The sequence below is a fragment of the Lutjanus erythropterus genome, chromosome 3 (genome assembly GCF_056507025.1).
Source record: "Lutjanus erythropterus isolate fLutEry1 chromosome 3, fLutEry1.hap2, whole genome shotgun sequence".
In the NCBI taxonomy this organism is placed as follows: Eukaryota; Metazoa; Chordata; class Actinopteri; order Lutjaniformes; family Lutjanidae; genus Lutjanus; species Lutjanus erythropterus.
Window position 1 is genome coordinate 23,666,821 of NC_139319.1, and position 26,258 is coordinate 23,693,078.

General features: G+C 38.1%; 1 protein-coding gene across 4 annotated transcripts; it reads left to right on the plus strand.

Annotated features, from left to right (window-relative positions):
* The first annotated feature begins 439 nt into the window (after nucleotides 1-439).
* Nucleotides 440-26,111, plus strand: clockb (clock circadian regulator b). 4 transcript variants are annotated; one of them, XM_084715486.1, is made up of 25 exons: nucleotides 440-629; nucleotides 5,659-5,750; nucleotides 6,490-6,632; nucleotides 7,272-7,430; nucleotides 8,147-8,235; nucleotides 9,404-9,463; nucleotides 11,890-12,038; nucleotides 12,733-12,824; nucleotides 13,769-13,858; nucleotides 14,049-14,169; nucleotides 14,698-14,811; nucleotides 15,468-15,586; nucleotides 15,694-15,776; nucleotides 16,729-16,835; nucleotides 16,938-17,085; nucleotides 17,323-17,398; nucleotides 18,205-18,349; nucleotides 18,533-18,636; nucleotides 18,773-18,940; nucleotides 20,412-20,570; nucleotides 21,402-21,602; nucleotides 22,876-23,069; nucleotides 23,241-23,370; nucleotides 24,495-24,629; nucleotides 24,794-26,111. In XM_084715486.1, the coding sequence occupies exons 5-25, from the start codon at nucleotides 8,219-8,221 to the stop codon at nucleotides 25,070-25,072; spliced, it is 2,691 nt and encodes an 896-aa protein (XP_084571612.1). In that variant the 5' UTR covers nucleotides 440-629; nucleotides 5,659-5,750; nucleotides 6,490-6,632; nucleotides 7,272-7,430; nucleotides 8,147-8,218; the 3' UTR covers nucleotides 25,073-26,111. The 4 variants fall into 4 exon arrangements, with proteins under 4 accessions (XP_084571612.1, XP_084571616.1, XP_084571614.1 ...); XM_084715490.1 differs by having other exon boundaries at nucleotides 24,498-24,629; XM_084715487.1 differs by lacking the exon at nucleotides 440-629 and adding an exon at nucleotides 789-1,039.
* Nucleotides 26,112-26,258: the final 147 nt, after the last annotated feature.

Genomic DNA, 26,258 nt, shown 5'->3' on the forward strand with positions numbered 1-26,258 from the left:
CCTCGACACAGTATATGCACAACGTCACGGTCTGCAGAGCCTCTGATTGGATGTCGATAAAAGGGGAAACCCCTTTGCCATCAGGCAGGGCCATCCCTACCTACCCTGCTCTGCACCGTCCTGGCGACCGTCCAATGTCACATTCACATCAGTCCCTGCAACCTTACGTTTTCATTAAAAGAGGTACGGTGATATTAATAATGCATGTTGAGAAATATTTAAACATGGTGGAGTTAAAAAAAAATGTGACAAAGTATCGGGCCAAGACGTTAATAAAATAAGAACTGAACTGGACATGAGCAAATCAGGGCGCAGAAATTAAAAAAAAAAAAAAAAAACTAGGTTGCGGTGACCGTGAACCAGTCTGTCTGGAAAAGCCACAAAAAAACACGCGGAGTCATTTCCCCTCTGAAGATCACTCAGCGATCCCCTCCGTTTCAGTTTCTGCTGCCTGCTACTGTACTTGCAAAATAGTGCGCCCTACAGTCTCTATTGCGCATGACTGTACGTCGTAATATGAAGTAGGCCTCCTGTTTTTCTCCCCAACCCGGAGTCCTCCTGGCCCCCACCACCTCCATGCAACGCTCAAGTAAGCAAAACACGGAGGCTGCTGTCGACTATTCGGGAAGGTAAGCTATTTTTGTTAACATATACTCAACGCCTGTGGTGGTCTTCGATTGGGAAATGCAAGCACCGGGCGGTTGTGGTGGGTGAACGGTGCGGAAGCGGTCGGACTGCAGAGGAGGCTTCGGGACTGTTTCCGCACGCTTGAGGGAGAGCAAGGCCCAGTGACCCACATTCAGAGCAGCCTGTGTCTATGTGTACGAGTGGGCGAGCGTGTGCGCGTCTCCCTGCCAATGTGTGTGTGTGTGAGTGTGTGTGTGTGTAGTTACATACATCTGCCGCGAAAATGTTTCCACCATTGCTGCTTTTAGACATTTCTCCGCGGCCGACGTTTGTGTTTTTGCGGGATTTGACGAGGATTTGGCCCCGCGTGGATGTTTAGGCTCGCTTCTCTCGCGGTGTTTGAGGACCAACGGTAATTTTTTTAACAGATTATTTTGTCTTCAATGTCAGTTGTTGCGTGACAGCTTGAGGCTCGGCGCCAGCTTGCTCATGATAGAGGCTGCTATTCCCCTTGTTTATTAATCAAACGTGAAATGCTGTACTGGCCACAACTGTGTCATTCAGTGTCTGTGAGTGTAACGGGAGCAAACGGGGCCAATAAGGGCATTAAATCTCGAGTTAAATGGGCAGTTTTCGGTAGCAAGCTTAGTTAGCTTGCTAGCTAGCTACAGTATATGGGTTGCTCTCTTAACGGTTGTATAACGAACACCTGTGGCACTAAAAGGTACATTATAAATGTTACTGTGCTTATCTGATAGCTAATGGTTATTTTGGTCGACTGCATTGCATGGTATCCATTGGGCTATGTTGCTAATATCAGTGTTTATTCATTGGCAGTGGTGTACAGTGAGCTGAGTCGCCCAATGAAGAGGCTCCACTTATTAGCCATTAGGAATACATGACTGTAGGTCAGCTCAGGGCTTAATAAAATAGAGGAACCAAGGAACAAAATGCCTAAATCTCTCACTAAAGTTTATGGTGGTAATGTTATCCATGGGTTTTACTGAGCGCTCTCTGACCTTCCTGTGTATATACTGTCATATCTAACAGCAGATTCGTGTTACATGGGGATAAAGGGATAGTTCACCCAAAAATGAAAATTCAGTCATTAGCTACTCTCTTTCATGCTGATTGAAGGTTTTTTTTTTAAGTCCACAAAATAATGCTGGCGTTTTAGAGGAATACAGTGTTGCAGAATCTCAGCAGTGTAAATGAATGGTGACAAGTTTTTAAATGTACCCCCCCCCCCAAAAAAAAAACAAACAAACAAACAAAACAAAAACAAAAACAAAAACAAAAAAACAAAACATAAAATGCCTCCATGATTATGGTGTAATCCAACTCTCTAAAAGCCATACCAAGTTGACTTGAATGACAACGTTTTTAGCCTAAATATTCTCTGTAGGTCCTTAGTTTGGACCCATGTTCACAAGCGTGAGCACACTGTCTGAACTGTCAATGTGACGGTGTGTGAACGGCACGTCAGGGCTTTAGGAAACTTAGATTACACCAGACAAGCAGCATTTATTGTTTTTTATTTTATTGATTTATTTGTTTATTTTATTTGTTTTTTCACTTCAATTTTTTGAGATTCTGGAACGCTGTTTTCCTGTGAAACTCCAGCAATGTTTTGTGGACTAAAAAACTAAACCTGACCTTAAGTAGGCATGAGGTTGAGTAGATAATGACTAAATTTTCATTTTTGTGTGAACAATCTCTTTAAGATGCTTCAACAAAATTCCAAATCTCAATATTATCTTCCGCTAAAATTTGTATAATAAGGTAATGTGAGAAGGTGGTAATGTTATTTCTAGGTTTTACTGTGCACTCTTTAATCTTCACTTTAAATCTAATTTTAGGAAAGTGTATAGTGTAAAGAACATATCATCATATGCATAAAATCTGAGTAAAAAAAAATAATAATATGGCAATGCTCAAGTTAATTAATGTTTTCTTACCCTCCTAATAGGATCACGATGTGATCCAAGTGGTTCTGTGTTGTAGGTCAGCACAATTAATTGAACTATTGTTGAAAACATAATACGGCCAAGTGCAATATCCAAATTTCAAAAGCTATAAAGTTTTTGATAAAGGTAAAATGTGTGTCTAAACAGAATTATAACAAACACATCTTTTTCTCCACATGTAAGAAAACATGTTTGTTTGGAACAGATCCCAACAAATGTCACATCATCATGATTTTGATGAATTAGTTTTTTGTCAATTGAAATCAAAATTGTGATGCAAAAATAATAATCATGAATCACCTGACAATCCCAAAATCTGTCAAAATTTTTAACATATTTTGCAGCCCTGCTATGTTGATTGTTGTGGGGTCTGCTTGGCAAGTCATTGTTTCACTGTTAACATAGCTTTTAGACATCACAAAAATGATTAATCAACATAATTTTTCATGTAAATAGGTCACTGTTCCTTTGTTAGAGCTTTTCAGTTGTGAAGATTTACTGCTTTATCTTGAGTGAAAATAACATGAAAATTTAACGTTTAGTCTGTTGTCTGACAAAACAAGCACTTTGAAATAGGTGTTGATAACCAACCTGGCTGATTATCTCCTCCAGCATTCAGCCTCTTCACAAATATCAAAATTATTTTGTTTTGTTTTCCAATTGGCAATAATAATAAAAAAAAAAACTAATCTAAAAATGTGTTACTTTGGAATGTTTGTAATTGTAGCAGGAGCAAACAGAGCCAGTAAATGGGCAGTTTTCCGCAGTAGGTAGTAGGTTTAGTAGGCTTGATTCCTAGCTACAGTATATGGGTTGCTGTCGTAGAATATGTAAGTGTATGACAAACACCTGTGGCACTAAAAGGTATATAATACATGTTACTATGCCTATATTATAGCTATTGGTTATTTTTGGTCAATTGCATTACGTGGACTCCTCTGGGCTTTGTTGCCAGTATCAGTGTTTATCTATTGTCAATGGTGCACAGTGAGCAAGATCGCCCAATGAAGCTCAGTGTAACAAGGCTTCACTTATTGGGTATCAGGAATACACTATTGTAGGTCAGATCAGGGCTTGGCAAAGTAGAGACTCAAGACCACTGTGGAGTCTTTAAGATGGTCTCACAAACTACCTATATCTCATTATGATCTCCTACTAAAATTAGTGTAAAAACACAGTGTGAAAGGGGGTGATATTGTTATCCATAGGTTATACTGTACACACTCTCTGGCCATCGTGTGTGTACTGTCATTCCTTACAGTGGATTTATCTTACATGGGGACACAGTGTGGTCCAAGTGATGGCATTTTGTAGGGCTGCGCAATTAACAGAAATATCCAAATCACAATATGGCAAAGTTCAATATCCAAATTGCAGAAGCTGTACATTGTTTGATAAAGGTTAAGTATGTGACAAAACATACAAATCTTTTTCTTTGGATGTAACAAAACACATGAAAATTAAATTAAATCATATTACAATATCTTTTGATAATTGAAGTATGATTTTTTTTTTTTACCTTATTGTGCTGCTCTAGTATGTTGATTGCTGTTGGGTTTGCTTGCTTGCTCATTGTTGAACAGTTTACCAAGCTGCGAGACATCACAAAATGATTAATTGATTAAGCTACTGAATTTTTCATGTAAAAATGCCAATGTTTCCTAGTTATAGCTTCTCTATTGTGAGGATTTGCTGTTTTTTTGTGAGAGTTGTATGAATATTTGGCTAATTTCTAGACTTTTTGAATTTAGAATTTTTAGTTGAACAAAAGCAGCACTTTGAAAATGTCACCCAGGCCCGTGGGAACCGTGATGATCGTTTTTCACTATTTTTGTAAATTTTATAGACCCAGTGATTAATTAGGAAAATAGTTGTCTGATTAGGCTAGAACGTTGTTTTCCAACCTGAGGTCTAAAACCCCCTTAGGAGGGTGCCAGAAATCACAGGGGGTCCTAAAGACATTGTCTGCTGTAAGGTCCTCAAAATCAGATTTGCAGGTCAACGAAAGGGGGGGAGCGGGACTCCAAAGAAAAAAGATGTAAATAATGGAGCTGACACAATTAGTCTATCAATAGAAAATTAATCAGTATAGTAACTATCTTAATAAATGCTTAATTGCTTAAACATCCACCGTGTTATTGGCAGACTATGTCAGAAATGGAGTATAATATTCATAAATATGTTTCCATTCCATAATCACCTGAAAATAAGAAATGTTTTCGTTACTTGACAATGAGCCATGTAGGTTATATCTACAAAGGGTGTGGGCATTCTTCTTTGCAGGCCACCATGTTGTACTGCCATGTTTCTACAGTAGCCCAGAATGGACAACACTGCCCCTAGATACAGTCTTTTGCGTTTTGCAGGACTTTTGTTGCAAACTTAGTTTCTCCCTCAGGCAAGGAAGAGGAGGTTGAGATGACGTGTTTGCAATCTGTGAGCTCACTGCTAGATGCCACTAAATCCTACACACTGACCCTTCAAGACATTTTTTTCCAGCAAGAATTCCAATGAATTGGGTCCAGACTCTTAATTTTGTGGATATTCTGCTTTTCTGTGTGTTTATGTCACTGTAAACCGAATATCTTTGTGTTTTGGTCGGTTGGGTAGACACCATCTTAACCTCATCTCAAGCTTCAGGGATTGGTGACATCATTCATTATTCATAGTTGAACTATATTTTGTAATTTGTGACAATTAATAGACCAAGCAATTACTCAGTTAATCAGAAAACTAAATGGCAGATTAACTGTTGATAAAAATAAGTGTTAGTTGCAGCCCCAGTTTTAATGTAGTATGAATATTTTTTAGTTTTGGACTGTCAGTCAGGAAAAAACTAAACTGTTTGATCCATTGGCATCAGAGATATTGATGGATATATTCTGACAATTTTTGCATCTAAACACTTTGTTAGTTGGTTGCAGCCCTAATTTTCTGTTTTTAACTTGCAGCAACCAACATAATTTACATTCCCTCTTGATCTTCAGAATTTGCATGCATGGTAAATAGTGAACACTGGCCCCATGGTATGTTTGTAAATGAGTGTGGATTGTTTGTGTTGCAGGTGAGGTGCGGCTCACAAGCTAAGATTTGTCAGTGCCTGGAAGGATCAGATCTGAAAGGGCTAATTTTGTCTAAAAAGAGACATTCCAGCAAGTAAGTTTAAAAAATACTTAATCACCACTTTTTTCATAACTGGGTCACTGAGTCCAAAAGAGTTTCTGAAGTACTAATAATGTATGCATAATAATTGATTTATTCCAGGTTTTCCTCACTGCTCTGATGTACGTTATTCGCACTTTAATGATTTTGTGGTGCACTATGTAGGATTCCAGAACCATTCAGCAGTGTTAATTTATTAAATCTGTTTCATTAGTTAGTTATTTATTTTATAAGTAGGATGTCTAGAATTTATATTGAAAAAAATGATCACTTACAGTATTAATTGAAATCCACTATACATTCTTTTGCAGCAGGATTAATATTCTAAATGACCCACTTTTAAAAATTGGTTTCACAACAGTAAAATCCTCATTGGTTAGGGTTAGATAAATCAGTAAAGTTGATTGCCTGCGCTGGGTGAGAACCTGCTCAGCTACATCTCTTGTTTAATGTAAACTTGATTAACTGTATATGCAAGTGCACTATGTGTAACACATGGTATGTTATTCATTCTGCATTTGAAACAGCAGTAGAAATTGGCAGGTTCGTGTTTTTTTCTGTACAGGACTTTTTATCTTGTGAAAAGCAACTTCACTTGCAATTGGACCATGAAAAGAGTGAATTGTCTGTAGAATCCCCATGGCAGTAGAGATGAAAAATAGCTAAAATCTGTGACCAGATCGACCTTCTGACCCTACATGACCCCAGTTTTCTGCTCTGACTTCTCCCGCAGGTTTGGTTGAACACCATGTCTTTCCCGTGGTCTGGTCTCCTCTCATGAACCCAAGGACCTCAATGTCAGTTCTGACCAGTGATTGAATCTAAGAGGAAACTAAGTACATTTACTGAAGTACTGTACTTAAGTACAAATTTGAGGTACTTATACTTTACTTGAGTTTTTTCTTTTCATCCCACTTTCTACTTCTACTCCACTACATTTCAGAGGGAAATAATGCACTATTTTGACAATTGTTTGTCATTTTTCATGCAAAAACACATCATGGGTCTGGCTTGACAAATGGGATGAATTTCTGCTTTTGTAATTATTTTAATTATTTTTTTTCTTTTTCTTTTTTTCTGCATGTAGTTCTTTACTTAAAGTATCTTTTCCTGATTGTATTTACATACTTTTACATAAGTAACATTCACATTACATGTCTTTTACTTTTATTGGGGTATATTTATAGTGTGGTAATAATTTTACTTACTTAAGACCCCTGAGAAAAGATGTTAATTGAGTGTGTGCATGAGCTGCATTGCTGTGAGGACTGACTACACACACATAATCACAGAGCTATGTTGTGATACACTTAAATAAGGTTATGAAATAAGTTTGTTCATGCAGTCAATTTTTTTTCTAACTGAGCAAATCTAATTACACGATATTAAGACATGTTCCCATACACTGTGTTATAATGTTGTACTGATCACAAATATGGTATTTGTGCTGTGAGTCAGGGTTCAGTCAAGTTGACATGAAAATATTAGTCAGCTGATTTCTGATTTCTGTCACAGGTTTGGTTGAACATCATGTCTTTCCCGTGGTCTGGTGCCCTCTCATGACCCCAATGACCTCAAAGTCATTTTTGACCATAGAGTCATCTTTGACCCCAAACCCTTTCTACGACCCCTGAGAAAAGACGTTCACTGACCGCGTGTATAAGCTGCATTGGGGTGAGAAGTGATTGCACACACTTACACACAGAGCTATGTTGTGATACACTTAAATTTAGGTCATGAAAAAATTTTATGCAGACAGTTGTTTCTAACTGCAGACAGTTGTTTCTAACTGCAGACAGTTGTTTCTGAGTAAATCTAATTATACTATAGTCATGTTCCCAAAGACATGTATTTTAATCTTTAACTGACTACAAAGATGGTGTTTATCTGATATTTGTGCTATGATTCAGGATTCAGTCAAGTTGACACTACAAGTATAAAAGGACACACCAAAGCAAACCAGTTGAACACTGTAGGAATGCTGGTACTTGTGATTAATATTGGAGAATGACACTGGATTAAAAATACCATATTAAGAACATTAAACATGCCACAACTGTTTACTAACACATAAACAAAAACTTTTTTTTAATTGTACGTCTCAGCATTTGTTAAGCTTGGCCTTTAATTGTTTGAGACCTGACCTGCTAACCTGTTTGTCGAGATGGTTGTGTTATATGTGTTCATGCACGCAGCTACAAATGTCTTAAAACGAAAGCAACCAATTAGGCGTGGGAATCTAGCTTCATTTCAGTTGTCTCTGTTAAGATGTGAGAATCTATTCCTGATCTCAAGTTGATTGTGATTTAATGAATAGAACAGGGACACTGTTTTCAGGCAGGTTATAATTGGCATTTTAAGATAATTTATTTATTTTTCTGTCCCTCCAGGTGGTCTTCCAAATGCCTACCTCACGCCTAAAGAGCAAATCACTGCAACCACAGCCCTGATCAGCAGCCACCATGACATCAAGCATAGGGTATGCTGCAACACACACACACACACACAATCTCATTTTATTAAATGACATGAATATACATTATACATGCCTTGACACAAGTACAATTCAGGTATATATACATGTTTGCAAACACATAGAGCCCATGACCATGTTTATTAATTTATTAATTAAACACTCCTTTATAAATTATTGGGTGCTGCAGGGATGTCTTATTTTTGTTGGCCAACCAGGAAGTGATACTTACACACTTTGTTCAGCCAGATGATTCTTAAAAATAAACAACTCTTTTATGATTTTTGAAGCATAAATGCAATCACCGGAAGTACAAAGTTAACTTTAGGACATAAACAATCTACACCACTGTTGCGTGACTCAGCATAACCCCCATTAAGTGACTAATGTTGGGTGGGATGACATGATGACAACAACTTCTAGAATAGAATAGAATATCTTTTTTGTCATTGTACATGTACAACAAAATTAAAAATGCCAAACCAGTCAGTGCATCATTCAAGTTTTATAAAACTATAAGGGAGGATAAAAAATATCTGAAATAAATAGGAAGCTAAAATAAATAGTGTTAAAATAAATAAGATATAAAAAAGAACAAACACACAACCATACATTCTGTAGTTATTTACATGACGCTTGTTAGTAATCACCTTTTTTAAGACATAAAAGTTTCAGAATTCATGACTGCATTATTTTCTGATGTATTTTGTGCCATAGACTGTAGACAGACCTTATTTCAGGTGAATCCATTCAAAACCTTGAAAGTGCTGTTATGCTATGTTTTATGATTAATTCCTGTGGCACTCTATTATTAATATTACTGTCTGTAATAGTAGTATTACTACAGTACGAGTAAAAGTATTTGTATTGACCCATATTAACTGAAACGTAAGCAAGATCACACCCTCTTACACAAATGTACTTGTAACCTTCTTGGCAAGCACAACACATTCCTTCTGTCTCTCCCTCAATGTCTCACTCTCTTTCTGTGTGACCCAAAAATAAACCTGCTGCTGGCATGTAGGAATCCTCTCATTAGCCAACTTCCGTCATTTGCTATTTTTAACAATACATATCTGCTTTCAAGCTGCCAACGAACGTGCACACACAGGAAAACACAAAGCAAGTTTGGAGAAACCCTGAAAAGTCTAAACATTTCTCTCTCCTGCTGCAGGGATGATTGTAGCATCTTTGATGGGTTGATGGAAGAGGATGAAAAGGACAAAGCAAAACGGTAAGCTAGTATGTGCTTTGTATTACTACAGCAATGCTTTTCATAAAGCATCAGTAGTATTTAAAGGACTGCACCGTGACCAGAAACGATTAAATTGCGCAACATTTGAAACACATTTAACGATGGATATAAGTAAATTTTTCACTCCTATAGAGAATATACTGTGTCTAAATTTACTGATATACTTATAGAGAGACCAGGTGTCCCAATTTATTTGGGATTGCACAGATTGATAACAGATTGGTTATACGCCCTGTCGAGTGTTGTTCTTTTCCTTCAACATGCGCTGCACGCTATAAATAGGCAGAGATGGAGAGGAAGAAAAATACTGGGAGAATTGGCAATACTGGCTTTGATTTCAGTTATTGAAACTGAAAGATCATTTCAGTCGATTTTTGATTTAATATTGTAATTGTGACACCCTTAATTTTTATCCCTGTGTTTCATGTCCACCAAACTGTGCACATGTGAGTCAAGAGCAGGTTAACCGGTCAGTGTCTTTGCTGCCTATGCTACGCCCAGTTAACAGGGAAAATTCTGAGTCACCACAAAGCTATGCAGATTTAGGCAGAATATAATGGAAACTACCACAAAGAAAAGTAAATGCCACTCCACCATGAACACCACACCATGAAACGATTTAGAGATTTATTGTTTTTTTTAACAACATTTTCCAGAGTTATTTTTCAGTTTCACATTGGGGGAATACAATGTTAAGTGACAGAGTATGTGTGTCTCCAAAGAGACGTGGCTCAAAATGATATATCCCGATCTATGGATGCATTCCTGCTGAGGTCCAAAGATACAGCAGCTGAAATAATCACACCGTGTAGCATTCCCAATCATACATTTTTATGCTTACTGTCTTTATTTAGCATGGAATTTGAAGAAGTTTTAGTCAAATAAAATATATTTGTCAAGTCCTCAGGTTCAGGAATTAAGTTTTTTCCTCACCTACCAATGTGACAGGTCTACTGGCCACTCAGCCACTTCTGTAATCTATGTAAAATGCCTTAGAAATGTAAACACTGAGCCAGTGGGACCAGATGTGTAAACATGTCATCTTATCCCCTCACTATTATTAATTTAGGAATTGCTTTTTTAAAAGAATATAAGGAAAACCTATCTGCCATGGTTGAGAGTGACCTGAAATTTTTATCTGCCACAGCCAACATTTAGCCTGCTGGCAGGTATTAATTTCATTACCTGTAAGTCCTTCACATGCTAAAGGCCTAACCCAGGGGTCTGCAAGCTGAGGCTCCAGAGCCACATACGGCTCTTCAGCTCCTCTCCAGTGGCTCCCTGTGACTTTGGCAAAAAATTATATGGAAATGAATAGCATTATATATATATATATATATATATATATTTTTTTTTTAATATTTTACATGTTTCATTGTTGTAGGTCTATGAAAAAGTTGAGACAGCTCAAAATTTCAAGCCAACATACTTTATACATAGTGCATCAGTTCTGAGCCCAAGTCAAATTCTTCTGCTTTGAAAAGGTTTTACCAACTACTGATCTTTTGTTGAGATAATTTACTTTTCTGCTTTAGATAAATTTTAATATTTGGATTTTAGAAACCCCAAAATGTTGTACTTAAAAAATTAAAGCATAAACCATTTAATGTTAAGGCCACAAAGTTGTAACAAATCAGGCTCACAGTTAACTGTGACCAAATTTTGAAAGACAATATTTTTGAGTTTCTCTAACTTTAACTTTTACTATAAATTCATCTAAAGAAGAATAGTAAATTATTTCAACTAAAGATCAGCAGAAAGTACACACAAAACTCAAAAATCTATTGCATTATGTTGTACACCAAATTTCAAAAAAGTGTTAGTATTTCATCAACTAACATATGCATCAAAGACTGTGTCTATGGCTCGGTGTCTTTTCCTCTAAATTGTGATGGTGGCTCGTCTTCTTGAATCTCCATAAGCTATGGCTGCCAAAAAAATGTCTTCAGGGAAAAGAGAGAATTTAATAGCTGCAGTTCCAGACAGATTTTTCCCCCTCTCTTTTTTTGGCCAAAAATGTCTCTTTTGATCATAAAGGTTGCAGACCCCCGGTCTAACCTGTACCTACATTGTCTACTGTGTGGTACTGAATCGACCAGAGAGAAAAGCAGAGAGATGTTACAAGCTGATAGAAAAGAAAGCTTATGTTAAGTGTTAATGTTAAGTTAAGAAGACTACCTCTCTGCATTGTTAATGTGTCCCACACAAACATACTCTTTGTCCCATGTTTGGTTTGTTGGGATCTGGTCATCCCACGTACACAACAACGATACTGTCTGAATTTTAACATATCCAGGTTCATGTGACATAAAGGTTACCTCTGCTTATTTTCAGGGTCCAGTATGTTTTTTCTGTATGTCTAGAATCTAATCAATCTAATCGAGCCACTGTGATTTTGATTGTAGTGTGTCCCGCAACAAGTCTGAGAAGAAACGGAGAGACCAGTTCAATGTCCTCATCAAGGAACTCGGCACGATGTTGCCGGGCAACACCAGGAAGATGGACAAGTCTACCATCCTACAGAAAAGCATCGACTTCCTGTGTAAACACAAAGGTCAGGGCTTTCTACCATCCTTACCTTACTTCCTGTGTTAATCTTCACCCCACTGGTTGGATGTTTCTTGTCCTATATTTAGTTTTATCTGTGACTCTTGTGTGCACTGTTGTCTGTGTTTGTTTACACTCATTACTAGAGCTTGTTTAAAGGAACAGGCACTCTGTGTTTTTATTACACTTCTAATTTGACAAGGAGACCGTACCTGTGAAGTGTTATTTACTCTTTAATTAATTTTAACCTTTTAACTGGTGACTCAGTGTATTATGGTCAAGAATTATTCCATGCTTTGATTCTGTGATTTTGCTACTTTAAACCTGCATCCCCTGCTGTCTCTCTTCTAATCTTAGTTGATCACCTTCTGCATACTGGGATTCTCATATGATGAAACATTAAGTAACTGTGGTTGGGTTAGCATTATTTTTAATCTTTGGTCTTATCAGTGCCATGCATGATAATTAACTGTCGACTGCCAGTTAACTGGTGCACTGTGTATTACTGCCTCGCTTTCTCTCAGAGCTATGTACTATCAATATATTTTCCTATTATGTTGTCCTGTGTAATAACGTGCTTTCCCTCTGTGTTCTTTCTTTTATGTTCTGTCTTCTCATTATATTTTCCTCACTTGCATTTTTCCTGATAGACTTGATTTTTTCCCCCTAAAGTTCCATTTGCTTTCTGTTTCCTCCATCAGAGATCGCAGCCCAGTCGGAGTCGAGTGAGATCAGGCAGGACTGGAAACCTCCATTTCTTAGCAATGAAGAGTTTACTCAGCTCATGCTGGAGGTCAGAAATCTTACATTTTGTACTTTTATCAGGTCTGTTAGATAATAATAGAGTGGTATTTTACTCTTGTGGTATAATTTTGTTTCAACAATGTCTTTATTGGTTGTAACTTAACATGTATACTATATATACGTGTCGGTTTATGTATAGATCTATACACAAAAGAACAAAAATACAGAACACCTGAACAAAATCTCCAGTACAGCATCCAAAGATTTAACACACATTTAAGCCACACCCCACACATTCTTTTATTGATGTACAAATGTTGAAAAATATAAATCATTTCTTTTAAAAATATGGATTTGGACATTGCAAAGGACTTCTTGTGTTTCCCCAGATGGTTCCATCATATGTGCTAAGTCTGTCTTCTCTAGATAACATATGAGGGGACTCCAGGTGTAGCCAAAGGGTGATTGTTTAACCCTGATAGCATGTTTTTTTTTTTCTAAAGGCAGATTTGTTAAAAATTCAGAAATCCATTTACCTATACTCACTCTACCAATGATAAAGCATTAACTCTTTTGGCCAATAACAAACTTATTTCCTAAAAAAAAATCTAATGTCATGATTAGGTGGATATAAACTTAGTATAACCTACTATGAAAAGCTTTGTGTCTAGAAGAATTTGTATGGATCATATGTCTTGGAATCACTTACTCACTGTTTCCCAGAGCTCTTTTATTTGAGTGTGCTGCCAAAGACAGTGGAAAAGTGAACCTTTTTCTTTTTCATGCTCAAGATTAATCTCATTCGCTTCAAAAGAATTTTATTTCTAAAAGAAAAAACTGCTGCATCATTTTACAAATTCGACTCATTGTTATTTTTATTATATTGATCATATTTTCTGATTTTTCACAATAGACATTGTTGTCAACCTTTTACTTCCACTGCTATAGACCAACATTTAGTGATGTTCTCTTTATCCTGTCTTGCATTGTCAGGCTCTGGATGGATTCTTTATAGCAATAATGACTGATGGGAACATCCTCTATGTCTCAGAGAGTGTCACCTCACTACTAGAACACTTACCGGTGAGTAACAAGGACTCTGGTATGTATTAGTCATCCAGTGTAATGTAGAACAAGCTTTAGCAGGATTTCTTGTGTGCCTGTGTTTCAGATTAAACATGTTTTGATTATCTTTTGGTGTGCTAAAAAAAGGGGGGGTTTGGCCATTCTTCTGATTTATGTGTGTGTTGTCATGCATGTGTGTGTTCCACAGACGGACTTGGTGGACCAGAACCTGTTAAACTTCCTGCCAGTTGGGGAACACTCCGATGTGTACAAGGCTCTGTCCACACACCCCACCGACCCAGAGAGCCTTAGCGCCGATTACCTGAAGAGTCAGTAACACCCCATGTCATACTGCACTACTCATTCTGCTTGTTCCAACATTCTCCAATAACACTGCACTGTATTGTGTATTATGTTTATTTGGTAATTTATTTAGTTTCTGTTGCAAACTAGAAATCCATGTTTATCCCACCGAGTGTAATAAAACACATGGAATATATCGCTGACAAATTTAAATAGTTTCATGTTTCTGTTGTCAGTTTGTTAGTTTAGTGTAAATCTTTTTCATCTTTTGTCTGTTGGGGAGCGATTTGGTGGATTTAAAATAATCATCGCCCAGAGCCAGCTTCTCAGATTGGAATAGCTCAACAAAAAGCCAGAGTTAATTCATAGCGCAGCATCACGCACCAAAACAAAAAGTCTAAAAATACTTGGCTTTTTTGCGCAACTCTCAGCTGTCATTATTTTGATTTTTCTTGATTACCTTTCAGCTCTGTGAAATATTTTAAACCCATGAACAGTGTTTTTACTGGAACAATTTTATTTTTGTCCAAACTTGTTTTTATTTTTGTCTCCAGCTAAGAACCACTTGGAGTTCTGCTGCCATATGCTGCGAGGGGCCATTGACCCAAAAGAGTCCCCGGTCTACGAATATGTTAAATTCATTGGCAACTTCAAGTCACTCAACAACGGTATGTTTCTTAAATAGCAATGATTAATTTAGCCATTTTGAGTAATTTAAACAGTATTGCATGTGAAAAATTTAAGAACAGCGAAATGAGGTGACAATCACTTACTAGTTCAAGTATTTATTTCTTTGCTGTTTCTTCTGCATATTCATGGGAAAGTGCACCATTACAAAGAGACACAAAACTCACAAAACCTAAACAATGTACATATTTTTCAAAAAGTCATCATCGTCTCTCTCTCAACACTCATTGAAAGTGGTAATTCCATGCAGCCACACAGAACAACACTTTACATTTCTGTACTTACAGAATTAACAACCTTTTCCTTTTTTGAAATTGGTAATATTTGTTGGTTATTGTTCATTCAAAAGTATTGTAATATAGAAAAAGAAAACAAAATAAGTGAAAAACAAAAACAGTATAGCCATAGCTTGTTTTGCCTTCTTACTTATGATCGATAAAGTCTTGGTTAAATATCTCTACATGTCAAGGTACATAACTTTATATTCCTCAGGTATTGCAGAATATCTTAAATTATAACATGCACATTCTCCCAGAATGAGTATATGTTATGACATTCCCCCAAAATGTCTATTCCTACATGTCCACCAACATGTAAACAACCTTTTCAATGGTAAACTCTGTTGTGTGTTGTGTAGTTCCCAACATAACAAGGAATGGTCTAGCAGGAGTGTTACAGCGCTCACTACAACCTGCATTCGATGACCAGGTGTGCTTTGTAGCCACTGTTCGGCTGGCCAAACCTCAGTTTATCAAGGTATTCTCAAACTCGCATAATTATGCAATTAAAATCACATGGAATAATTTATTAGTTATTTTACCTAATATACCTTTACCCCTCTGTTTTTGTTTTTAAATTCACAGGAGATGTGTACAGTGGAGGAGCCAAATGAAGAATTCACCTCAAGGCACAGTCTAGAATGGAAGTTCCTCTTCCTAGACCACAGGTAAACATAAACATACCCATTTACTTATATATTGCCTTAAATGAACAGTATACTCTGTCAGAAGTGCTTATTGGATGGTCAAATAGTTTCCCCCTACCCCCTACATCTGTCTGACATTGGTTTATGAGGGGGATTGGTCTTGAGATACTAGGGGTCTGTGTCTGACCATTTCCGTAACTTTCTGAAAACGACAGTCTGAGTTTTGCACCCTCTTTGCGGCATGTTGGCCAGCTGTGTGGAAGTGAGAAAGAAGCTAGGACTTGAACTTCTTTCCTCACACATCTACTTCTGTCACTCTTCATGTGAACAACCGAGCACAAAACTATAAGTGACGCTCAGGAGAGACTGTCTGAAAATGTGCCCTGTTCTCCACTTATTAAAACAATATCACTCCCCCTCTCTATGACAGCCGGCTTTTTGCTTCGCCCTCCAGTGTAGCCGCTCAGAACAAGTATAAATACTTTTGTTTTCTAATGTGGTCGGTCAGCATGTCTGAACTAGTTTTCTTCAACTGAACCTGACCAATACATCCACATGATACCACTTTATTTGAGATATGAATATTGAGGCTGTGTCAGGTTTGTCCTTTTTGGATACACTTCATTGAAAGCTAAACAACTGTTCAAGATTAGAACTGTTTGCTAGTCACTTTGTTTACAAGCCACAGAGCTGACAATAAACAGGCAAGAGGCTGTGTGTCACAAACTGGTTAAAACCACAGTTGATGTACATATTCTGGATGCTCTCTACCTGTCCAAAGAATGCTCTTAAAACCAGAATAATGTTGACATATCCTGCATGTTTTAATCAGAAAACACTTCATTTGGAATGGGTTGTTTAGATAACCCATATCAAATTCTGAATATTATCATACGTTGGATAACAGTGGGAAATTAGTGTGCATGTAAGCATAGTCATTGTGATTGATAATGATGCCATTCCTCCTTCTCAGAGCTCCACCAATCATTGGCTACCTGCCTTTTGAAGTTCTGGGAACATCAGGGTACGACTATTACCATGTGGACGACCTGGAGACACTAGCCAAGTGTCACGAACACTGTGAGTGCTCACATTTACACACTTTCAGTTAAGATTTGAGATTTGCTTGTTGTTTTTAATATCTTCGCTTATCTTGTCTGCATCTGTCTCTCTCCTGTTCAGTGATGCAGTACGGTAAAGGGAAGTCTTGCTACTACCGTTTCTTGACTAAAGGTCAACAATGGATCTGGCTTCAGACGCACTACTACATCACCTATCACCAGTGGAACTCTCGGCCTGAGTTTATTGTCTGCACGCATACAGTAGTCAGGTACTGCAGCTGAATACTGGCTCCTCTCCCCTTTTTCTCTGTACCTTGTATTGATGGTACATTTATCAGAGATTTTCTTTTTGTTCTGATTATCTGATAATGACAAATTTCAAAACCAGTGTAAAAAGGCTCCTCGTATCCACTTCTGTGATCATCTCTGGACATCTCTCACGCACACCACCTTCTTGTATTTTCACCAGTTGTTCATAAAAACTCCCTTTTTTGTCTAAAATGCAGCTATGAGGAGGTGAGGGCAGAACAGCGCAGAGAGCTGGGCATTGAGGAGTCTAACCCAGAAGTTACTGCAGATAAGGTGAGAAATTACTTCTAGAAATGGTCTGTGTACTCTTCTGTTTTCATAAACACATAATTCCAATAATGAAAGGAATCACTATCGGGTATGCAGAAGAAATTGTAAAAAAACAAAAAAACATTGTGGTTTAATTTAGTCTTTAAGTCTGAGTAACTAATTTATTGTAAATTTAAAAAAGTGTAATTGTACTTGGATTAATTGATTAACTGAAATCCTCTAGTGACAATGTATTCAACATATAAAATAATATTTTACACCTCATTATCAGCTATTATTTTATGAAATATCTTTAAAACACTCACAAAATGTCCCAAATCTCCCAAAGTCCCAAAACTTGTTTCTAATGTAAACTGACTCATACAATAGGAAGTCTGAAGACTTTTTTCCACTTCCGTCAGTGAGTTGCTGTGGTCTATTAACTTTTCTCACACTCTCTACAAATCTCTGACAAAGTAACTGTTGTCCTCTGATCTTATCTCAGTGCCTTTGGTCAGTGATTACATCAAGTTGAAAACCGATGAATCATAAATAAAACTTTGACTGGAATTCAAAACTGATAATACTATAAGACAGTGGCTGTATATCTCACATTTATTCATTTATCTTTTTGGTTTGTCCATCTAATCACTGTTAATTAGTATGTATTGGCAGGATTGCAGGCTTAAGCAAATACTCCTGTTGGTTCTAATCGGATTTCATATATTTGATCATTTTATAGAATATGTTGTTTTCACCTGCTGCATGCAGTCTGACTTTTATTTTTAAAAGATTGGAAGCATATTTTTCCTTTGCTTGTCTGTTTTTAGAGTCAGGACTCTGGTTCAGAGTCACAGCTGAACACATCCAGCCTCAAGGAAGCTCTGGAGCGATTCGACCACAGCCGAACACCCTCAACATCCTCGCGGAGTTCCCGCAAGTCCTCTTCCCATGTCTCTGACAACACTTGCACTTGTAAGGAAACACTCACTCAAACAGTCGCATACACATACATGATGTTAATCAGTTTTGCCCTGACATAATACGAATCAGGGACACATCAATTCTGGAGTTTAATTAAATGATGAGGCTCTCCAGTAAGATGATACAGTGTCAGCAGAGTGTGACTCCTGCTCATCAATGATTCTGTCTCTGCAGCAACAGCCTCCAAGCTACACATGGACACAGCCACGCCTCCTCGGCAGTCACTAGCCTCCACAATGGAGATGACATCACAACGTCGCTCATCCATCAGTAGCCAGGTGAGACTTTGGTGTAGCAGACTAGGACTTCTGTTTTGACCATGAGTAACACAAATAGAGGTGGAATGTTATGCACTAAATGATGTTTTATCATACAGTGTTGTCATAATTCAGTTGATAATCTGTATGTTTGCAGTCTATGAGCTCTCAGACCACAGGCCAGAGTGTGACTCCAAGTTTGATCACTCAGCAGCAGCAGCAGCAACAACAGCAACAACAGCAGCAGCAGCAGCAGCAACAACAGCAACAACAACAACAACAGCAACAACAACAACAACCACAGCAACTACAGGCAAATGTGCAGGTGAGAATGGTGGTACTTTACTTTGGTCTTTTCATCACCTGATAATGGATTGTGGAGTACAGTTGAAATGATTTGTCAATTAGTTGCAAAGTCAGTTGACAGAATTAATCTGCAACAATTTTGAAATAGTGATTTTTTTTTTGGCATTTTCACTGAAAAAATACTCACTAATAATCTGTTAGTAGTTCAAGGTTTGTTCATGATTGCTTAGTATAGTATAATTATAGTAGTAGTAAAGTATTCCAAGATATTAAACTTCTGTCTTTTTAGTTTTGGACTATTTTCTTACTATTAAAGGCTAGTGTCTATATGTATGCAGCAGCATATAAATGCATAGAGAAAAATGCTGCACTCAGCATCCTTTTTCAGAGGCTGCTCTGAACACTTCTTGTTTTTTCAGAAGGGCACTGGTGTCGTCACTGTCGCCTCAGAAACAGAGACAGAAAAGAAACGAATGAAAAGGAAAGAAACTATGCTGAGCGCAGGCTTGGGGAGTAATGTATTACATTACAGGATTACAAAATCTGGATACAAAAAGGGTAACTGTATTCCGGTACAGATAAAAAAAAAAAAGCCTTAATCAGATTACAGACATGTCTAGTAAAGATGGGAATTATTAGTTGGATTACAATTTTAAAATAAAGGATGTTACTACTACATTCACCTTCAAGAACACCCCACTATAGTGTTGAATCTTCAGGTATTGAACACCCAGTCTTGTCAGTGAACCTGTCATGCACAATGAACACACAGTTACCAATTCATTATCATGACCTCTAGTGAAAACATGCTTCACTGGGTGGAATTTTTGCAATTTTTTTGTCTTTAAACCAATCAATCAAAAAAAAAAATGCATACAACAATGGAAGGAACAGCTGGACAAACTAATAAACATAACAACGGACATAAAACATAAACAATTTCAGCATATTTTATATTGAGATAAACCAAAATAAAGTGATCAACTAAAATTACTTTTTATATTGACTGACTATGTTTTCTAACAGGTAATTAGTTACTGTTGGAATACATTTTTGCTATGCTAGCTTCTCTGTCCTCCCCTCTGCATTTTTGGCTAGAGGCGGGGCTTAGCTCCAATATACACAGAGTGGACAGCAGAGCAGCGACAGTGAAGGTAACATATCCAAGTTGACGACTCAAATGAATGGTAGAAAATCAATAAAAGTGAAATTTCCACCTGCCTTGTCCACAGTTGTGTTCTCCCTGCCAGCACTTTTCTGCCAGAGAAAACACACAATATGGACACAAGCCCTCATAGACCAAATAATGAAGAAATAATCACACTAATCCATTCAAAAAATAATGATAGCTGTAGCCCTAATGTGGAGTTTGTGATGACAATTTGTCACTGTTTCATTACTAACATAAAACATCAGTTACTGCTAGCTGCATGTACACATAATCAGTACTGCTGCAGTAAGTGACCTCTTCTTTTTCTCTCCACCCACAGCCGGTGATGGAGTTCTCAGCGCAGGTGAATGCTATGCAGCATCTTAAGGAGCAGCTGGAGCAGCGGACCAGAATGATCCAGGCCAACATCCAGCGGCAGCAGGAGGAGCTGAGACACATCCAGGAGCAGCTGCAGAGAGTCCAGGGACAGGGCATACAGGTGAGATGTGCACACTGATGGCTGTCAAGTCAGCAAAAAAACAATGCAGCTTTTTCATACAAACAGACGTTAAATTTAGGGGGAGTTTTCTCTTTGTATATTTAGTAGTTTTTTGTCTATAGTTTGTCTCAAATGTAACCTTTATAATGTAGTGCTCTAACTTTTCGTCTTCTAAAATCTTCTCTTTCTTCATTTTATTTCCCTCCTTCATTTCTCTTGGTCTCTGACTAGAGAGGTTGGGGTTAGAAGAAAGACAGTTAAAAGAGTATGTATAACGGCACCTAACCTTTTACAGCAAAAGAAAACAATTTATATTCAGACAACAATAAACCAGGTATTCGCTTTAGTTTACTGAAAGTGATTCTTTTTTTTTCAGAATAATTCCATTCCTACTTTTTGAAAAGTCACCTTCCTTTGAAAACAATAAAGAGCTTAGCAATAACATTCAGGTTTCTCCCCATGATGTATTCCAAATTTGGAAAATCACTCATTTGAACAAAACTAGCACGCAGCCACTCTTTTGAAAGATCAGTAGGTGTTTTGTGGTTTGTCTTCTCCTGTTGTGTTCTACCTGGCTTTGCCTGACCTAGATCAGAACAGAGTCATGCATTATGTATTATTTTTGTTCTCTTCAGAGGAAATGGCAATTTCACTACCTGAATAGGTACCCTGTAAAAAGAATTGACTCTCAGTAAATTATGCTGTTTTGTTATTACAATAATAAACACACATTTAAACTGGTTAAATAAATGGACAAAAATGGCTGTATGCAGTGTAACTGTAGACACACCGACCACTGTGACCTGACATTTAGTATTTCCATTCCAACAGATGTTGCTACAGCAGCAGGGTGGAGCGATGAACGTGCAGCTGCCCCAGGTTGGGTCGGTCCAGCAAGCAACTACATTGACCAGTCAAGTCCAGCAAACAACGATTAACCCCGTCCATTCAGGAACTCAGCAGCTCACCATCCAGCAGCAGGCACCACCCCCCCAGCAGAGCCTGCCGCCGCAGACCAACGCCCTCACACAGGTGGGACACACACACACACACACACACACACACACACACACACACACACACACACACACACACACACAAAAGAGAAGGTCCAAGGTCTGTCTGAGACCACTTATCTCGTGCGAACTTGAAAGTGACACTACTGGTCATGTGTGTACATACATTAGAAAGACAGTTCTATGCTGTGAAGCTGTAATGTTTGTGTCTCATTCAGATGACAGGAAGTGCCACAGGGTGTGCTGTTTGTGTTAAATCATGTGAGAGATTTCACAGGGTACTCAGAGTGACAGTGCAGATCTGGAGCACTGTGAAACACACAAACCATCATATTTACCATTTCATTCTCTACAATTTAGACATGTTGGTCTGTCAGTTTATGTTGTCATGAAATAATAAAATGTATTCAAAACAGAAAACAAAACAAAAACAACAGAGACAGTGCATTTCACTTTGTTTGTATTTTCATCTATCAAAGTTATACATACTGTAACCCAGTAGTGTCTCACATTACTTGCTATACGGGGCTTTTTCTAAGTCTTGAACTGGCTTCAATACAACTTCTCACTCCGCCATCTTGTTGTACTACGAAATGATCTGGAGTTTCTTCAGTTTATTTTCTCTTTTCTAGATATTTACAGGGTTATCATCTGTTGAATTTATTTTAAGCTATGTCCAAATTGGAAAAAACAGGAGGAAAACAGGGAAAACAATATGAAAAAGGTCTTTAGTCAGTTTATGCTGCTTTAAAGGAATTCATGTCAGAGTTCAGAAAGGAGACAACACACTATAGAGTCATTTCCTGTATCTGTGTCATTTGGGTTATACCGACTGCTCTGCCCCTTTAGGAGTCGAGTAGCAGTCCCTGAGTCTCCACTGGAAAAAATGAATGTGAGAACAGATCATGACTGATTTTTTTCACCCTTTGGTCACAGAAGTTAATATTGGACCCATTTCCACAAGCCACTTATCTTCCAAACATTCTGACATAAAAATGGCATTTTTCAGACAAACTAATCAGGAGAGCAGTATGACAATATTAAACATAAAAACCAATACAAACGAGCTGTAAAACAAAGTGCAAACGAATGTATACAGTGTGTGCTTTCCTCCATTCACACAACATTCAAATCATTTTTAACACTTCTGACCTTGCCCATTTAAGATCCAGAAAATGTATACCATTTTATACCATTGGTGCAACTTGTGATGTCTCATCCATGCTTGTTCCAGTATACAGCATCTTTGTTCATGTCATGTCCCTCCCTCTTTCATTGCCTCTCTCCAGCCCCAACGTCAGCCCCAGCAACCCCAGCAGGCTCAGCCCCAGACTCAGGGCTCTGTATCTGCTCCACTGTACAACACCATGATGATCTCCCAGCCAGGGCAGCCCAACGTGCTGCAGATCAGCACTAGCCTGCCGCAGAATAACACGCAGCAAGGCACCGCCGTCGCCACCTTCACGCAGGACCGACAGATCCGGTGGGTAGACAACCTCACCCAATACATAGAGAAATATTTACTGCTTAGTAAACCCTATTCCTGTCTGAAACCAGGCTGTTTAAGAAGATTTGAATATTTGACATTCAGTGTGATTAATTGGTACTGTCATTTATTTTTTTTCTTCCCTTTTTTCCATTTCACTCTGTCAAGGTTCCCAGCGGGGCAGCAGCTGGTGACCAAGCTTGTGACGGCTCCAATGGCGTGTGGAGCAGTTATGGTGCCCACCTCTATGTTCATGGGTCAGGTGGTCACTGCATACAACCCCTTTGGTGGTCAACAGGTAAGGAGAAAGCCATATGAGACATAGAGCAAATAATGAAACATTGTTTACGATCAGAAAAAAACTTCCAAATGTCCATGTGTGAGACACACAACCACCCAGCTGCTCAGTGCTGACAAAGTGTGGTTATAGTGTGAAAGTGTTAAATAAAATGGAACAAAAAGCAAGGCATTGTTGGGGAAAACTGGCTCGTTTGCTAACCAAGTCTACTCTTTCAAAAATAATTCTTGGGAAAAAAAAGTTTCTGTATTTGATTTATTTTGATTTGAATTTGAGTTTATTGCCAAGTACTTTTTCATATACAAGTATTTTGCTTTGGTGTATTGGTACATAACAATTTACATAGTATAAGAGCAACTAAAGATAAAGCAAGTACTGCAAGTCAAGACGCATAAATAGAAAATTGACAATAACATATGAAAAAGTACTTTGGAAATAAGTTTTCATAGTACTTTATTATTACTGTGCAATACAGGGTTCCACTATGAAATGAGACAATCTCAGGATCTGCTGCTCTTTTAAGCCACACTTCCTTCTCCAATGCATATGAGTACATTTCTGTCAGAGGCGATACATGTTTCAGCAATAAAGCCAAAAAAGCATTATTTAAGAGCTGTAATGTGGAAAGTATTGACCAGGGAATATGCAAAGGTTCACAATATGATTAATAATAAATATATACATAAAGGGAACAGCTTTTTTTCCAGAGTCTATATCTGAAAGCAACTCAGAGATCAAAATTGAATCCCAAAATTTTAAAGGTTTTGTTATTTGAAGTTATTTCAGATTTGTCAAGTCCTTGAAGCCTGAAGGTGACTCAAAGGACTAGTACATATAAAGAAAGAGAAACAAATGGGTGCTGTGTTGTTGTTATATTAGTGTGTACAATAGACTGTCCCTTTGCATTTGTCTCTCCAGTCCAGAAATATCTTGAAAAAGAAAATCCTTGTTAATCCTTGAATATGTTACTAGGGTTAGAGGTGACACTAGTTGTAAGACTTAATGTGAGGAATCTCTTTAAAAGCAGTGCATGGCCTACAATATACCAAACAAAATTTGATTTCGTATCTGTATGTTATTCTACAGCCTTGTGTTGTTCTCTGTTAATTCTTGTGTCAATTCAGCAGGGAGGGCAAACTCAGACTCTGACTCTGCAACCAGCCCAGCCACCCCAAGGTCAGCCAGACAGCCAAAACCAGACGACTGTAGTGGCTCAGAGCGGCCAGCAGGGGCAGCAGCAACAACAGCAATTCTTGCAGGTACCAGTGGAGGGCAGCAAATGTCATTTATATCAATGAACTTCCTGACAAAATATCAAGTTATTCATATGTTTTATACTGGTGAAAGGCTTTTTATTGATATTAAAGCATTTGAATAAAGAGTGGGCCTCATATTCTAATAGTCTTGCACTTTTTTCTGCCAGGGCACTCGTCTTCTCCACAGTAACCAGTCTACCCAGCTGATTCTGCAGGCAGCTTTCCCACTCCAACAACAGGGCACCTTCACCCAGGCGACGCACCAACAGCAACCACAGCAACAACAACAGCAGCAGCAACGGCAACAGCAGCAGCAACAACAACAACAACAGCAGCAACAATCTCACCACCAGAGGCACCAGCAGCAGCTGAAACCACAGCCCCAGAAACAGCAGAAAGCCCAGTCATCACACAGGACTGACAGTGTCAGCAGCCAACCACAGTAAAGTCTGGAGGGAAGAAAACGTGTGAACTCTCAAGGGATCGCTGCATACGTTTTGTTTTCGACAAACTTTCATTTTCCCCAAAAATTGTCGCCCTACCTTCCTCCATCTGAAGAGAAATGGCTCATAGGAAAGAGGAAAGCCCCATGAGTCCACAAGGAACTCACCAAAGATTGTCACCATGGCAACAGGGAAGAATAAAAATCCCCCTTTTCCCTCCTCACCAGAGGTGGAATTGTGAGGGAGCTCTAGTCTCCGTGGAAACCCGACAAAAATTCAGAGAAAACACCCTATCGCCACGGTAACGACAGACTTTTTTTTTTAAAGGTGTGTCAAAGTGGACTCACCTTGTACAGATTTACTGTATGATAAAAAGAAAAACTTGTAAATATCCAATATAGCCTAACAAGGAAACAGAAATGTAGTATTTTATATGATTGCATGGAAAGAATAACTGTGTAAGCTTTTATTAGTCGCTTTTGAAAAATGAATTTTTACTTTGTTCAAGTGTTTTCTGGTCAAATCCGGAGCAGTGACATGCTCTCTCAGAACCCCTCCCCCCTCTTCTCTAAAGAAAAAAAGGTCCAGAATAAGGCTTTAAAGCTCTTGTCAGTTTGTTTAAAAAAATGGTTGGGCTTGGGGTTTGTTTTTTTTTTTTGAGGAAGGTGTGTTTTTAAACTGTGTCTCTGAGACAAAAGTGGCTCTTTAACTTTGTAAGTACGCATTGTGTTTGGCAAGAAACTAGATTGCAGTTTAACTGAAATTACTTGCAGGATGATCACTGTACATGTAACGGGTTTAGTGATTCCAAGTGCCAATAACATAGTCGATTAAGTTTGTTTTTATTTTGAGCAGACTATTCAAAGGCGTATCTATATTTTCCAACAAGATATTACCCCTAATAAAGCTCATGCGTGTGTATATAGTAGGGATTATTTTTTAACAGTCAGAGAGCCCTATACCTAACAAACAGTATATCCTCAACCTCCTGAAACTTTAGCACTTGATGTGGTTGTGTACAGTAAATCACTGTCGAGACCTAGTTGTTTGTAATCTGTGGTGTGATTCTGTGAGCTAGTGTGTGTTTTTTTGGGAATACAATCTTTTGTGTGCATGAGTGGGCATGAGAGTGCTGTTGTTGGCTGGTGTGTGAGTGTGTGTGTGTGTGTGCACGTGTGTGTGTGTGTGT